At 42.7% G+C, this 16,947-nt stretch overlaps 1 protein-coding gene across 4 annotated transcripts in view; it reads left to right on the forward strand.

The window, feature by feature from the left end:
* Positions 1–6,023: 6,023 nt before the first annotated feature.
* MIA3 (MIA SH3 domain ER export factor 3) overlaps positions 6,024–16,947 on the forward strand; it is a 41,631-nt gene continuing 30,707 nt past the window's right edge. For 2 of the 4 annotated variants that reach the window (XM_044430959.1, XM_044431121.1), the window contains exons 1-2: positions 6,024–6,313; positions 9,073–9,206. In XM_044430959.1, coding sequence (XP_044286894.1) covers positions 6,184–6,313; positions 9,073–9,206 — 264 coding nt within the window. In that variant the 5' untranslated portion in view covers positions 6,024–6,183. Of the gene's footprint in view, positions 6,314–6,589; positions 6,729–9,072; positions 9,207–16,947 lie in introns of those variants that run through there. The other 2 variants (XM_044431043.1, XM_044431211.1) reach the window with 2 other exon arrangements.

Below are 16,947 nucleotides of genomic sequence, written 5' to 3' on the forward strand. Positions count from 1 at the left end.
TGTGATTTCGTCGCCCCCGCATGGCCGGAGGGAGAAGTTTCTTGCGCTTGTTTTGAACCGTGTTGGAGAGATTTAAAAACTAAAGAAAGAACAGAGTACAGTAAGATGATAAAGAGCTTGTTTTTTCTTCTTCTTTGCTTTATTGCACCGTTTGGAATAATTGATTCTTCATGGGCTGGGGTTGTACTTTAACCTCCTGAAAAAATTTATATCGAAGGGGAGTATAGACGTAAGACGTTTATAACTGCCAGAGACTAACTTCACCTGATGCATTGATTGTTACCAAGAGTTTCGGGTTTTTATACAGTACAAATGGCGCTGTGGGGCGGGGGGGGGGAGATTATACCCCCTCTTTTCTTCTTATTAAAGAACGCAAAACATCTTACATAATTCTTTTCCTGCTCTCATTCTTATCCCCACAACAACAACTCTGTGAGGTAGGCTGGGCTGAGAGCCTGTGACTGGCCCAAAGTCACCCAGTTGGCTCCATGGCTGAGTGGGGAACCCAGATCGCCTGAGTCCCAGTCCCACTATATCACAGTGGCTCTCTGGTTTTTCTCTGTCTAACCAAGCACAGGATTGTTCCTAAGGGCCTTTTGGGAAGCTTCCATGCTAACCACACAGTCCTCAGGACAATGTCTCATCAAACTCAGTGGAGCTTACACTGGAGTAAATACACAAAGAATCAGGTGTGACCTCATGACTTATCACAGTTATCTGCAAGTTGCTTCCAGAAGTGTATTTATTTTGCATTTTAAATATATCCTGCTTTATAAAGTAAATCAAAAGCAGCTAACTTACCACTTGCTTGCACTTAAAAAAGTGCAGTCTAGATAATCCGAGTGACTGAAGTTTTGTACTACCTTTCATCTAGAATTTTGAAGCCTGAGATGTACAACAAATGCATAGGAACGACAAGTGCTTGCTGTAGCTAGAGCGTTGTCACACATGCACCAGAATCCACACAGCCTCTCATCAGTCCACACAAGGGCCTGCATACCAGAGGAGTACATCATGCACCTGCTCTCATTTCCAGGGTTGTATCAGTTACTGATTTTTTGGCTGGCTTCTTTCCTACTGTGGAAACCTCTGTAGCACAGCAAATCAGCAAGAAGAAAGAGTGGCAAATGGGCAGTGCACCATTTTCAGAGCTCTTAGTTCTTAAGATGTGTAAGAATCTGGTGTTTGTATGAAATGTTAAGGATAAATTGTGCCAATGACAGCTCTAGAATGCTTGAGATACCTTAACAAGGTTGTCAGAAAAGCCATTGAATACAAATATCTATACCCATACTATCAAAGGCTCCTTTACCTGCACACTCGCTGATATTGTATATGTAACCACCTGCCAAATCTGTCCTTTTATGACTGCATGCAGCTGGGGCTGCAATCCTATACTCCCCCTTACCTGTGAATATGCCACGCTGAAGAAGACTTACTCCTGAGTAAACATATATAGGAGTGCATTGTAAAAAGGATAATGTTAGCAGAGCACAAATTAGGGAAGGGATATATTCCATTTTGTTGGGCTTTTTAAAAAATTAAATTTACAAAAAAGACTCATATGAGAACATAGAGAATTTGATCTCATTAGCAAATTCAAGAATGAATGCCACAGTTTAAACTTTAAAGTAAAATGGATAGCTACTGAAAAGTAACTGGATGGTATCCAGTCAAAACATCCTGCCAACAGATAGGCGAAACTTCAACATTCAATATTATTCTTTCCTAGCATACACCATTTTGCATTTCTGAATATTCAGTACCCTGTGTGCACATCCACACACATGCATATGCAAAGTGGAAAGTACTATTGTGTAAACAGATGTGTATTTGTACAGTCCTGGATTTTGATTGCGGTTCCCTCCAGGTTGGGTTCAGAGTTATACTAGAAAACATCTAATGTATATTGCATGTATATGGTTATTTGTATTTCTGTAGGCAAGCTTTTACACTATTTTCTTGATACTTGTATTCCTAAAGGCACAGTCCTATGCCTGTTTAGACAGAAAAAAAGTCTTACAACTCCCAACATCCCCCAGCCAGTTATGCTAGGGAATTATAAGATTTTTTCCTGCCTAAACAGGCATAGACTTGTGTTGTAAATTAATTCCATGTGTCATGTCCGTTTCATTTGATTCACTTTATATATCATATGATATAGCAACAATGTACTACATGTGAGTTGCATTGCTGACTCTAATAGAAACTTCCTATTGGTTCCAGTGGTTGGCTTTTAGAAGCCTAATTGTTGGGCAGAAAAGATGGACCTCTGAGTGTGTCCCTGTATGTGGGGGGTGGCTTTAGCTTTGTCCACCACCGACATGTGAGCTTTAGAAGGCTAGCCATAAGTCATGGGGGCAAGAAAGGATCCTCACCCTGGTTTAAAACATGGGTCAACTTTTCTCCTTCCAGCTATGGCCTTCTGCACATGGCAGTTACTCTTTATAAAATGCTTCCACACTGAGTTAGTATACAAGAGAATACTTTACAGCCAAAAATCAATAATTGCTATTCTATAAGAACATCATCCTCATTTCTGCTGTGTTCAATAGCGATTAGTTAGCAATTTAGGATAAGAAAGTAACAATTTCTTATCTGAGCAGAGCAGAATGCTATGGATACAGTTCGCTGAGTGCCCAATTAGTTCATTACTATTTTTATGTTTGAATCAAGGAACTCTGTGTATTTGCCACATTTTAATGATTTTAAAATAGCTCTTTTGCCAAATGTGCAAAGAAGAAAGCATTTGCATCTCAACCACAGGTTTCTTCCGCTATGTTCCTGTATACATTAGGATAAGGGTCCAACAGATAGCGGCTTTCTTTTGTTAGAATTCTAGATAAACCTATATTTTGCTCAATAGAACACATCATAACTTGTTTTACGATGGACAGTTCAACAGTAGATGTATTATAAGAACAAATATATAACAGAACGAAGCAATTTATTCCATGCAAGCAAATCGAAAGCACAGAAGTGCTCTTTGCTAATTTATTAGATTTTTTGTCTTTTTCCTTACAAAGAATCCAAAGTGGCTTACATAAATTCTCCTTCTTCTCCTCACACCAACAACCCTGTGAAGTAGCTTGGGCTGAGAGATGGTGACTGGCCCAGAGTCACCCAGCTGGCCCCATGGCTGAGCAGGGACTAGAACGCAGAGCTCATGAGTCCCAGTCCTGCATTTTTAGCCACTACATCACACTGGTCCTCACTGTATGACCCTGCATAAGGTAGCATAACAGTGTTCTGAAAGCAGCAGGGCTCATTTGACAGCTCTTTATTATGTGCATTAGCCCAAACTGCATATTCCTGATGGACAGCAGGAGGCCGCACAGTGTAGCCACGTTTTCCACTGGCATTTGAAAGACGTTTGGCCACCTGCATGTGGGGCTAACCAGGTTTACATCTGTTCCCTACAGACAGCATTTGGAATAATAGCAGCAAAGGGGACCTGAACCTGAACAAGCCATGTAACGCTTCTGAACATTATTAAAATGCAATGGGATAAGAAGAGGTGAGTTATATCATAAGAACATAAGAAAAGCCCTGCTGAAGCTGAGACTTGAGGGAACTGAATCAACTCGTAGAACTGCAACACTTCAGATTCTAGATAGAAGATCGCATTTGAGAATCCTTCCCCATGTAAAGTTACCTCAGCCTTGTTAGTTATGGGAGCAAAAACTTGTGGCGCATTAAAGACGATTCAAATGGAGACGGCAGCCAGAGACTGAAAAAAGACTGAGACTTGGAAGGGCAACAGTGAAGAAAGTAGAAAAGAGCATCAAGTTTTTGCTGGCAACAACGTATTCTCAGTTTCTGTACATGGGTGTGAACGCTGGATAGTGGAGAAAGCCAACAGGAAGAAAATGGTTGTGAACTGCCCAGACAGCTTTGGCTATTGAGTGGTGTAGAAATAAACAAATAAAATTGACGCATTCAAAACATGGTGCTGAAGGAGAGCTTTGCAAATATCCTGTATGAACAGAAAGGTAAACAAGAGAGTCCTAGATTAAATCAAGCCAGAGTTTCCCCCAGAAGCAAAAATGACAAAACTGATGCTGTTGTACTTTGGACACATCATGAGAAGGCAAGACTCACAGGAGAAGACAATAATATTAGGGGAAGCTGAAAACAGAGGAAGAGGAAAACCAAATATGAGATGAATTGATAAAGGAAGCCATGGCCTTGGGTTTACAGGAGCCGAGCGGGGTACATTTTGGAATGCATTCATTCATCAGTTGGAGATAACTTGACAGCATATAACAATAAAAAGACTATCGAATTTATTTTGGCATAAGTGGACAGCTTCCAAGAAGGCTCCTGCCTCATTAAACCTGTTAAAGGAAGAGTTTCTATCTTGCCATGTTGTGCTAGATTTCTATTTGTAGGGGAAATGTTCCTTTAAACTCTCTCCCCTTATTACACTGTATCTCTAGACCCTGACTAAAATTGTTCCTTCCCCCATAAATGCATTCCACCAGAGCCTTTAAGATTGCAGTTGTGATGAAATTAGCCTCATTTTAGGACATAAGCAACACCCACTCTGAGCCTGGCTCTCAAGTAAGTAGCCACATGGCCTCTTTTACAGGGGGCAGTTCTCTATTTGAATGGCTGCCAGGAGAGAGTCCTCTGTTTTATTTATTTATTTAAAACATTTCTATGCCGCCCCCATTGCAACAAAGCCTCGGGGCGGCTCACAACAAAAACAAACAAACGCATATAAAATTATACAATAAAAATATTAAAACCTGGTGCATCTTGGCTTAAAAATTTTTTTTTTGTTAAAAAAACCTACATAATAAATTAACAATTAAAATAAGTTTTAAATAAAAAGGTCTTAGCCTGGTGCCGAAAAACAAACAACAAATATTTTGTGGCCAGCTTCTATCTGAAGGGCTGTCCGAGCTACATTCAATTTAAATATAAGCATCAGAAGAAGAGATTCCAGCCTAAAGTTGCACATCAACAAGACAGTGAGCAAGGCACACCCAGGTCACTCAGTCACAGGGCTTCAGACTATAGAGATGTACTATATTTCCATTTATATTGTAGAAAGTCTAATTCAGGTAGCTATACATAAAAATGAGCATATGTGAATTTTATGCAGATTGATTTTCCTCTTTTGTTGCATAAAACAAGAAGAGCCCTGTTGGATCAGAACAAAGATCCATCTAACTGAGTTTTTTGATTGCACAATGGCCAATGAACTTCACGTGGAAACGCCCCAGGTAGGAGATGGGTGCAATGTTTTTTGCAGGGATTATAAGTGGTCGTCCTAATAACGATGGTGAGTGAATTGCAAGTTTAAGCACAACCCTACATCAAAAGCCAAGTATGACACCTGGCGAAGTTGCCAAGGCTAAGAAGGTAGGAAGTCTCACCCAGCCTTGCCCTGCACCTTGGTGCCCCCACCCAGCAAGGGGTTGCTGGGGCTGGGAATGTAACACCTCTGGAGGCCACCAGGTTGAGGGGGGAGCGAGGGGCTGTTCTGGCCTACTGGCTTCACCTGCCTGACAGGCAACTGTTAAAAGGTTTGTGGCAAAAGCCAAGACGGTGCCCCTTGGCTGAACCCCGTGCAGAAGCCATCTGACCCAGCCACTGCCCCTTCCTTCACCGGACCCCATCTTGGTCTACATTTAGGGAATCCAAGGTAGTTCGCCTCCCACAGGCCAGTCCGTCTTCCGACGGTCAGGGACAGACAGAGAGCTCAGGAGAACAGGCGGGGGTCCCCTGCGTCCGCGCCCGGGGCGCCTGCCCCCCTCTGCCGCATGGGAGGACCGGCCCTGGTCAAAAAGCGGCGGCGGGGAGGGATCGCAAAGAGGGCTGGAAGCGAGGCCCACAGAAGGACATAAGGCGGGGGGCGGGAGTTTCCCGGCCCAGCCAGCGCCTCGGGCGCCCTCCTGGAGGGACTGAGGAGCGCGCTCATCCCTGCAGCCGCCTCTGGAGCCCGCACGGGGCGCGGTATCCGCCGCCTCCGCCCGCCTTCCGCCGCCTCCTGCTGGCTCCTCGGGAGAGAGGGCGAGTCTCCTCCTCCGGCTCCCTCCTCCTCTCCTCTCCATATCCTTTTCCAGCCCGGCTCTGCTGACGTGTCTGCTCTGGCCCCCGCGCCCGCCCCCGGCTCCCTGCGCTCCTGCCAGCCAGCCAGCCAGCCAGCCAGGCCGGCAGCCTCGCTCCCCAAACATGGCTGCGGCGCGGCGGCAGCGGCGCCTCCCGCTGGCGCTCGCGCTCCTCGCCCTGCTGCTGGGCGCCCAGGCGCAGCCGGACCGCCGCTTCGCCGAGTACAAGCGATGCGCCGACCCCGAATGCAGCAGTAAGTCGCGGTGGGGAGGACGAGGCCGGCGCGCATCCGCCGGGTCCCTGCGACTGCCCTCAGCGGCGCCAGGCGCGGGCGGGAGGGGACCTGTTGGCATCCTACCCAAGGCCACGCAGGGAGAAGATCGGGCTCGCCCGGCTGCCTCTCTTCCTCTGGAGGGGCGGGAGAGGACCGTGGCGAGGTGTCCTTCGGTGCCGCGCCGCTGCCTTCCGCTCTGTTTGCCGGGATGGAGAGGGGCGCCGGCGGGCGTCCTGCCGCTCGGCCTCCTCCGCTGCCAGGAGGAGGAAGATGCTGTCGGATATTTCCTCCCTTGCACTGCGTTGGGCCCACTGCTCCTGGCCAACTACTGATCCTGGGAAACTTTGCGCTTTGCTTCGCCTTTTTTTCCCCTTTTGGAGGGAGAAGGTACTCGGTGGGGGTTTTCCTTTCACTTTGTACTAATGCAAAACTTACTGGCAAATCAGTCTCGTTGAACTTGGGGGGAGTTAGTGCCGAGTTTTAAAAAGTTTCCTTGCATAGGATTGGAAAAAGCTGGCAAATGTTGCCTCCCTCTCCCATGTGTCACTCTGTGTCACATTTTCAGTTGTAAGCTCCTGCGGGCAGGGGCTTGCCGGCCTTGAACTCGATGGGACCTAACGCTGGGGGTGGGGAGTTGTAAAAAATGGGTTTCCACTTCTAGAATAAAGGCTGAAGCTGGGAAATGTTGCCTTCCCCTCTCGCCATTTCCCTTACACTTTCTAAAGCGCTGTGCACATTCAGGACGCAGGATGCTGCCCTGCACTGAGTTGGACACCCGATCCACCGAGCTCAGTACTGCTAACACAGGCTAGCAGCTGTTTTCCAACGTTTCTGGCGGGAGTTCTCTTCCTACTGATGCCAGGGATCCAGCTTGCATGGAAAACGCTTGCCCTGTCGCTGACCTACAGCCCCTCCCTAACTGATGGCGACTACCTACGTGTAAATCTTCATTCTTCCTAAAGGACAAGGAAACTTTATCATCACTGCGATACTTTTTTTTCCTACGTATTACTTACTTCCATCAGAGGGCCTTCAATACCTCCAAGCAAACTGCATGGCACAATATGAGTTCCCACACTGTGTCCTGAGAGGTCTTAGACTAGGTCTTTTGGGTCAACCGTGACTTAAGTTAAAACCCTAATACAGTGCCTGGAGTCGGCCGCACAGGCTGCCCGTGCAGTTCATCCAAACCTGGGTAGTGTTTGAAGCAGAAGCTTATTAAAAACGACTTGGTAGACCTGTTTGTGTTAATGCTGTTCTTGAATTCACACTGTTCAGAATGAGATTAAAAAAAAAGGCCTCAAACATTTGTCTTCCCTGCCCCTTTGCTTGTAAACAAACTTGCAACTTCTCGAACCTGGTTTTAATGAGAAGCAAATTATTGACCTCATTCTCTTTTCCTTCTTTCTGGCTAGTATCATATTGCAGAGTAACCTAATAAAGGGAAATATGTTCTCCTGGAAATAGACAAATCAATGGATGGTTCTTTGACTTCCCTGAGAGTTGCATCTAGACCTTTTTTGGGGAGGGGGAGCAGGTTTATTCTTCTGATCCAGAATATACCATGAGACTGTCTCAAATGGTTTAGACTTATAGATGGAGATTGTTTGTGCTTAATCTGTGTCACTGACAATACTGACACTGAAAAGGCCTCACAGATGTTCTTATTTGGAAGGAAAGGTTTGCTACTTCCAGGTAAATGTGCGTAAGAGCCAAACTTACGTATACTTACTTGGAAGTAAGTCCCTCTTAATCCAATAGGCATTCTCCTGTGTAAATTGAATTGTCTGCCTTCAGTTGTGAGCAGCCCACACAGAGGAGTAAGCTCCACTAAACCCTGTGAGACGTCCAAGTAATATGCCCAAATTTGCATTATACTAAATTACTGGAATACAAATAATACTCCAATATTTTAATAGCCTGAGGCTCTAATATTCAGTTAAATATTTTTGAGAAGTCATTTGTTTAAAAACAGAATGCTGGCTATACCAGTTTTCAGAGAGGTGATTGCAAATTATAAAATATTGTGATTGCTTCATTTATGTTTTTTATGTGCATCTCTGTTAGCCATAGTGGACCTATTTATGAAAGCAGATAAATGTACTGTATTCAAGCACAGCATATAAATATCAACAAAATAGAAATCCAAGTTAAAGCCAAGCAACGTTCTGTGGATCTACAGGTATTATTTGGTTGTGAAAGCGCAACTATGTTAATTTAAGAAGCAGTTGATGCTTACAAATGAAACATTGTAACCATGAGCTCCTTTTTTTTGGCACTGTAGTTCTAAAGACATTTAAGTTGGAAACAGTTTGACTTTGAACAATTAACAGATTTCTTTTGCCATTTAAGATTAGAAAGTGAATGTGCTAAGAAATTCTGCTTAGCATCTGATCTTTGTGCATAAAAGCATCTCCCTTACATTTCCTCCTTTGTAACTACTTCTAGGAATGGAATGCCAAAATATATTTGTAGTCCATTAAACTAGGCAAGAGTTTTGCCATTCAAGAAAATGTTTAATTTGAAAAGAAAGTCATTTTGCCATTTCCTTGCCTCAACAAATAATTAAGGCATACAATAATAGTAACATAGTCTTTGTACCAGGCAGCATCTTGTTCCAGGGCAGCAACGATTCTTCTGTGTATGTGATGGACAGCAAGCTATTGGCAGATATCATTTACTGTTCAGAGAACTTTAATCTTTATTTACAATGTCTTTTTCTCACTCTCTTTCAACAGTGCTAATGTGTCGAGGGAAGGCAGTGAAGGATTTTAAAGGTCCCGATTGTCGTTTTGTAGATTTTAAAGAAGGAGAATCAGTGTATGTGTATTTTAAATTAACAGGAAGAACAAATGATCTTTGGGCTGGAAGTGTAAGTTTTTACATATTTTATTTGATTTTATACATGTTGGGGAAATATCTGTCTCTTCTGATAATATTTTAATTATTTTGCTTTGGCTACTTTCACCAGAAATGCTTATGATGGTTGCATTTCCTGTGCCAATTCAATAAGGTGTTGTAAAGAACTAAGCAGTAAGCAGTCCAGGTGTACAGAATCTACAGGGTTTTAGCTTCTTTTGCATGAACACCAGAAACATATTTTTAATTAATAGTTCCTCTGTTTAAAATTATATAAGCAAACAGTACTGCAAGGAAAGGCTATTTGAAGTAAGCAGGTGACTACAACCACTTTGCAAAGTCAGGGACCTTTTAGATTCCCAGAGGAAAACAGTGTGGAGTCCTAGAATTGTAAAGTGACTTGCAGCCAGTTAAACTGAACAGCTTCCTCTGCCTCAGTTCAGATGATCATATATTGGCCTAATGGACCAAGCAAATTAACCACAGTTTTCCATCTTGTCTGGACCTTGAATTTGTGGTTTCCAAGCTTTGGCACAAGCTAGGATAGTCACACTGCAAGAAGAGCAGGTGTAGAGCCCTACCTGGTCTGGCATTCTGTTCCTACAGTGGCCAAACAGATGCTATGGGAAGCCCACAGGTGGGTCATGAGATGAGTGCAATGGCACCTCCCTTTCTTGTTCCTCAGCAACTGGTGTTGGAAAGCATACTGATTTTGATACTATAAGCAATATATAGCTCATGATAGCTTTATCCTCGATAAATGTGTCGAATCTTCTTTTAAAGCTCTTCAGGTTGGTAGCTCTCCCCTTGCGGTAATACATTCTGTAGCTTAACCAGCCAGTATATAAAGAAGGCCTTCCTTTTGCATGTCCAGAATCCCCTTCCCACCAATTCTCTTTACTCTTGGATAAAGCATTTTGAGGGAGAAAAACTCCCTATGCATTTTCTCCACGTCATGCATAATCTTACATACCTCATCATGTCCCCTTACTCACTCTTTTCTGAAGTTACAATCTTTTTTCGTATAGCATTTGTACTTGCCTTTTAATTGTTTTGGTTGCTCTTTTCTGCCCCAGTCATCTTCTAGCAAACTTAGAAACATAGAAACAGAGTGAGTCAGAAGGGGTCTCCCAGGCCATCTGGTCTGACCCCCGGCTCCAGCTGGCTTCACTCATGACACGCCTACCATGTGCATGTCTAGCCTGTGACTTAATATCCTGGCTTCTTCTGAAGCAGGTAGTCATCTTTTCAAAGTTCAGACTGTTCACCATTTCCATTTCATTTTTGCTTTTGTAAATAATCCAGGAATGCCCCATTCCTGGATTGTACTTTGTGATATCTGGCAACTATGGGTTGTTTCTCCCTCAAGAACCCAGAATGTCAGTTGTGGACATCAGTAAGTACAACACAAGAGCAGGATGTTTCTGGGTTTAGCAAAGCAGGAATGAAGTGGCAAGTGGTCAGGAAGCATCTTGCTGTCTGGTTCCCACATGGTCACAGATAACCCATCAGGTAGATACCCAGATTTTGGCACTTCAACTCCCTGGAGCCCCTACCAGCATGGCCAGTGATCAAGAAGGTTGGGAGCTCAAGTCAAAAGCCTCTGGAGAGCTATTTTCTGACCATCCCTGGTTTAAATAACCTGGCATTATTGTGTGAACTGAATCTTTTTGCATTTGTGCTAATCAAATTATGACCTCTACCAATTTCTAATATAGAAGAGGATATGCCTTCAGGCAGAAAGCTTTGATGTTACTTCCTCTTCGGGGGGGGGGGGGGGGGGGAGGAATAGTTGTATGTATGTATGTATGTATGTATGTATGTATGTCTATACTGCCCCATAGCTGAAGCTCTCTGGGTGGTTTACAGAATCGGTGATGATGGTGAAGTTGGTTCTTCTTGGCTCTGGGGAATTTGTGGGTGCTGTGCAAGTGAATTCTGCTTGTGTGGCAGAGCCTTCCTCTCCTCTCCCTGCAGCTGGCGGCATCTGTTATGCGCAGGCTCTGCTGCAGGAGTCCCTCCAATGGCCCCCTCAGGCACTGGACCAACCACCGTGCTCCCTGCAGCCACCTATTTTGTTAACCCATATTTTTAAATATACACACATACGTGGCTTGTATGAAATATATACAGTTCCCTAGCAACTATACATAGGATGTAACAAAAGCAAAACACATATTTATATAATTAAGTATACATTTAGAGTCTATATGCTCCCCATTCATGAACTGGAAATGCTGTAAGCTCCTCAGTCTACTGCATTATAGGAGGTGAGCATCTGCCCTACACTTTTTAATATCAGTCATTTAGTTAGGCATAGAGAATTTAATTATGTGTTATATTTATATCCCACCTTTTGTCCTTCCAAAGAACTTGAGGCAGCTTACATAATCCCCCTCCTCTTCTCAATATTATTCTTCCAACAATAACCCTGTGAGGTAGGTTGGGCAGAGAGTCTGTGACTTGTCAGTGAAAGGTGCCCAGTGAGCTCCATGGGATCAGAGCCCAGATTGCCTGAACCCCAGTCCTACACTCTTAACCACTATATCACACTGGCTCGCAAGGGGAATTAATTCTCGGTTTGTTAATGAAGCAGGTAAATTACCTGCTTTTCCATGAAACAGGTAAATTATTTAAAAGAGAATATGCATAAGTGAATATACTGTTCTAGTATAAAATTTATCACCATAATAACCTCCTCCCATAAAGAAGCAAAATGGCTCAAATATTGTCATTGTCAAAATATACATTTGAAAGAAGCATTAGCTATATTGCACTGTAAGCAGTTAACTGAATCAGAACATTATTTATTAAAGAGACATTGCAGTGTCCAACAGACATGAAAAAGAGGTTTCGCTGAACAATATTAAGCCTAAGATGCATAGCTCTGGCAGGCCACCACCAAGAAGTCCCTCCTGCTTGCTGCTGCTTTCCAAGCCTTCCATGGAGGTAGCACTTCAAATAAGCCCTTTGATGTTGGTCATAGTGATGTTGAGGGAGGAGCTCTGTCAGCCATTGCAGTCCTAAGCCAAGCTGGACTGTACCCATGGAAGAATATGCAATAAAAATATTATTCACACAAGATGATTAAGTCACTTTCTGTGGGATAGAACTGCAGATATATATAACTGTGTCATATTTGCTCCTCTAATTCTGCTTGATAAAAATGTGGTACACTCACAGAAAATGGCTCAGCTGTACAGAAAGATGCATTTAAATTCAACTGAAATCAGTGGGAGAAGTTAGTTGCAACTGACTTAAATACTTGTGAAATCAGAGTATCTAAAATATAATTCTCTCGGGATTCAGGTCTCTAGTAAGGATATGCTGGTTTTAGTTATGCAGGTATTGTGGTTTCTATCGAGTTGTTTTTTTCCTCTGCAATGAGATGTCAAGAGAGGTGTAGGACAGTTTTCTTGATTCTTACCAGGCAGTAATTTCCCACTGATATGTTTGCATGTGAATAGCTTCTTAATGGTGGACATTCCAGCTGATAGAACTCCATGTTATTGCTCTTAAGCAGAATTTTTTTCCCTCTTACAAAGGAAGAACTATTCATTTGAGTCATGCTAAAACCATGAACGTGCTGCTTTCATAAAAATAAGCAAGAGGGATTATGACACAATAGCCTCTGAGCAGCAGGGCAGGCCAATTAAAGTTGCTTAGATGAAACGAGGAAAGCATTTCCCACAGTGAAAGTGGCAGAATGGAATCATTGGATCACACTGGCAATTCCCATCGGATCACTACTGTGCCACAAAGAACCTGGATAATTATGAAGCATCTGTTTCCAGTGTTGCAAGCTCTTTATAAACACAAAATACGAAGAATGGTTTCAGCTCTGAAACATGGCATTAGATAATTAGAGGCTCAAGTTTTTAAACAGAAGAAACTAAACCGCTAACATTCACATTAACCAAACTAATTTGCAGTCAATAGTTGTGAACAACAAAATGTTAAAAGACAACTGGGCATTTGTAGATCTTTGAATGCAAGTAGCTATCTGTAGACACCAGTGATGTGTTCAAGTCCTTTACTTTGAGTTTTGAGTCAAGTCTCAGGCCTTTACTTTCAAGTCCACATTGAATCTTAAATTTTTGCAAGAAAGTCTTTTCTCAAGTTTCAAGAGCCAACATTAACAGAAAAAGGGAGGAGGAGGAGGAGGAGGGATGTGTGAGGGAGTGGGAGAGTTGTAACCACCCCTGCCCCCACATTCCCATCTGTACTTCTCTCAGTGGTGCATTGAAGTCATTAGAGATATTCCTATAGGGTTTATGGCAGTCTTCACATTTGTAAGTATGTAACCCAGGGACTACCTGTATCACAACCCTCCTGCCTCCACCCCACCCTCTTGTCCCTCCCACCCACCCACCACCTCCCTTGTGCCAAAAAGCATTTCAGTTGTAAGAACAATAGAAATCGCAAGTGGAATTGAGTCACTCCCTCATTGCTCTCAAGTCAAGTCCAAGTTGATTTGCTGATGTGACTTGAATCAGACTCTGGAGCGAGTCACTTGATTCCAGTCCCCAACACTAGTAGTGTTTTCACATTTCAAAGTGCTGCACAGTTCTGATCATGTATATCATCACCATCATCACCATCCTTTTGAATTGCTTGACTGAGAGATGGTGGGTCTTAAACTCAAACCCATTAGTCTACTCATTATATCATGCTAATTCCTGGTAAGCTGCCTCATCATGCAATTTGTGTGTTTGGATATCTTTCTTCAATTTAGGGAGAATTTTTTTTTTATTATTCTCAGCCAAGAGATGAACAAACGAAAGTGAAGCCTATAGGTCTCAACAGTAATCCTTCATATGTGGATCTGAGTTATCAAGCGTCCTAGCTTGAATCAAAAATAGCAAAACAGCTTCAGTTTTGCATACCCTCTTGAATATGCAAGTATACATGCAAAACTAGAAGCTTATATTTTGTCCTGCCTTAGGAGGTCATACATAGGATGAATCCTGCAGTCTGTTTCATTGAAGAGATTCACAATTTGTGAATCTGAAGTATGTCTTATGGCAGGGGTTTCCTTGAACCAGGCAAACTAGACCTTCCTGATCTATGGAGTGGGGAGCACATTGAGACGGGCTGGTGGATGTAGAAGGAAGTTGGGGTTTGCCTTTCCCTGCCTTTGGCACAGTGCTAGTGAAGTCAGTGTTCTAGGCATGTCTGTGTGGAATGTGGAGAGAAACATGTGACAATAAATGTTTGCCTCTTGCCAGCATGAATGACAAGTGCCTATTAACTTATATATAGCTTGCTGTCAGGCTGCCCTGCTTCTGAGCAGTGTGAAGGACACTGAGGCTTGATTTACAGTGCAGCTGAACAGCTCCAACACACTCTGATCAGACTCTTAAAACCTTCAAATGACAGGGCAGAAACAACTGCATTTATTTCTTTTTCTTTTTAAATTGTCAGCAGAAATATCTGTCAGTAGCCATTGAAGAGGTTGAGTATACAAAAGCTGTTTACAGACATTGCTGTGCTGACATAGGCTGAGACTAATCCAAAGTGGAACTAATATAGAGATTTGTATTTAGTCTTAGTGTCTTTGTAATTGATATCAGCTATTAAGGGCAATCTATAAGAAAGCTACTTTAAAACTTTGGCTTTTCATTTGGAAGGTTATTTCTTAGAAAAAAAATGCAACTGCATTATACGTTATCAAACCTGTTTTGTCTAGTCTTTACACTGGCTAGTAGTGGCCCTCTGACTCCATCCAGCCACCTCATTCAACTACTACTGCACTTTGCCAAAACATATGGCTAAAAGAAGCTCTAAAGGTAACTGTTGTTGTTATTTGTTGCATCCCAAAACTGGATGCTATTGTGGCATTATTTTCCCAACCTACACAGGGCTGACATCTAAGAATTTAAAACATTGTAGCTAGTATCTAGAAATTTTTTAAAAATCACGCCTTATAATGAGACCTCTTAAGCATATGAAACCACACATAACTTTTATTAAATTAATTTAAAACAGAATTTGGCCCATCTAATTATTTGTAAATATCAAAAATGTTTCTCTAAGAAATAGGTTATCTTCTCCTATAATAAAAACATCAGGAAAGAAGTCAGTGCTCACAGAACACATTCTAGTATCTCTAGAGGATGTGTTTACATTTAATGTACTCTGCCAGTTTCTAATTGCCTAGGTTATCTAATCTCAGTAGCAATTCTCCAGTGTTAATTCTGGCCTCCTGACAACGGTTGTAAGAACTTGCAAGTGAAAGTGGAAATATTTTTCTAGACAGCATTAAGACATACAGGTCGTGCAACCTATGCATCTACTTAGAAATAAACCCGACTCTGTTCAACCAATGTATGGCTGTGGTTGCAATGTATGGCTCTGAAAGCTGGACCATAAGGAAGGCTGAGTGCAAAAGGATTGAGGCCTTTGAATTGTGGTGCTGGAGGAGACTCCTGCGAGTCCCTTGGACTGCAAGCCGATCAAACCGGTCAGTCCTAGAAGAGACCAACCCTGACTGCTCTTTATAAGGCCAGATCCTGAAGATGAAACTCAAATACTTTGGCCACCTAATGAGAAGGAAGGACTCACTGGAGAAGAGCCTAATGCTGGGAACAATTGACGGCAAAAGAAGAAGGGGACAGCAGAGGATGAGGTGGCTAGATGGAGTCACTGAAGCAGTCGGCATGAGCTTAGGTGGACTCCGGGGGATGGCAGAGGACAGGAAGGCCTGGAGGAGTGTTGTCCATGGGGTCGCGATGGTTCAGACACGACTTCGCGACTAGCAACAACAACAACAAATGTGTTTAGGATTACAGCTTTCGCTGTATTTAGCTAAACTGAATTTGGCTAGAGCAGCAAATCACCTATCCCATGTGAAAACAATGACTCCTCATGGAATTGTATATGTTAACAAAGAAGGGAAGAGAGTTGTTTTGCATTGATGTTGAGTGTGAATAGCTGAACGATCGAAAGGGGGCTGAGTAAAATTGTGCAATCTCATTCATTTCAATTATTGAGCTTTTTTTGCAGATGACACTTTGCTTATTTGAAAATAAGAAAATAAGTGGACTTGATTAAGATTGGATCTATTACTTCACATGTTGTTTGCTAGAAAATAAGATCTCATGGCAAATGTTAAAACAATGAAAATGTTTCATTATTATGAATCCGTGGGTTCCGTATTAGGAAAAACGGATAGAGAGCAGGCTGCCTTGTATGTACAGAACACAGAAAATTGCTTTCCTTGTGCAGAAGCTGGAAATTCCCGCCACGCTTGCTCACATGTGCTGCATATAGGATCCACCTATTTTTAGGCAAAGGGAAGAATTAGCCTTGCCTCTCAGGGACCAGCTAGAGATTTCCTTCCCATGCAGATTGCACCTCTTGGAGAGCAACATTTATTAGGATTGTAGCAGGGGAGGACAACCCTCCCCCACTCCAAACCCCCATAATGCTCAGTCTCCCTTACTGACTGTTGTGTTCATTTATAAAATGTTTGTGTTAAATGCCAAACAAAAATGTTTTTAATGCCATGGCTTTGCTTGGCATTGACTAGTCTTATTGCCTATTTCTGTTTAGATTTCATGTCATGTTTTATGTTTGATTAAGAGTATGGGTGTTGAATATGCACAATGAATTACACTATGATTGCGCACAAGGAAGGAACCACAAATGTGAGCAAGAAGGGCTCTGTAGATGAAGTTTTGGGCATGGCTGTGTCTCAGGAAAGCCTAAACTGTATGCCAAAGACTATAGTAAGTTTCAAGAAATTTTAATGA

This window comes from Varanus komodoensis, unplaced genomic scaffold, assembly GCF_004798865.1.
Source record: "Varanus komodoensis strain SLA01 unplaced genomic scaffold, ASM479886v1 scaffold1, whole genome shotgun sequence".
NCBI lineage: Eukaryota > Metazoa > Chordata > Lepidosauria > Squamata > Varanidae > Varanus > Varanus komodoensis.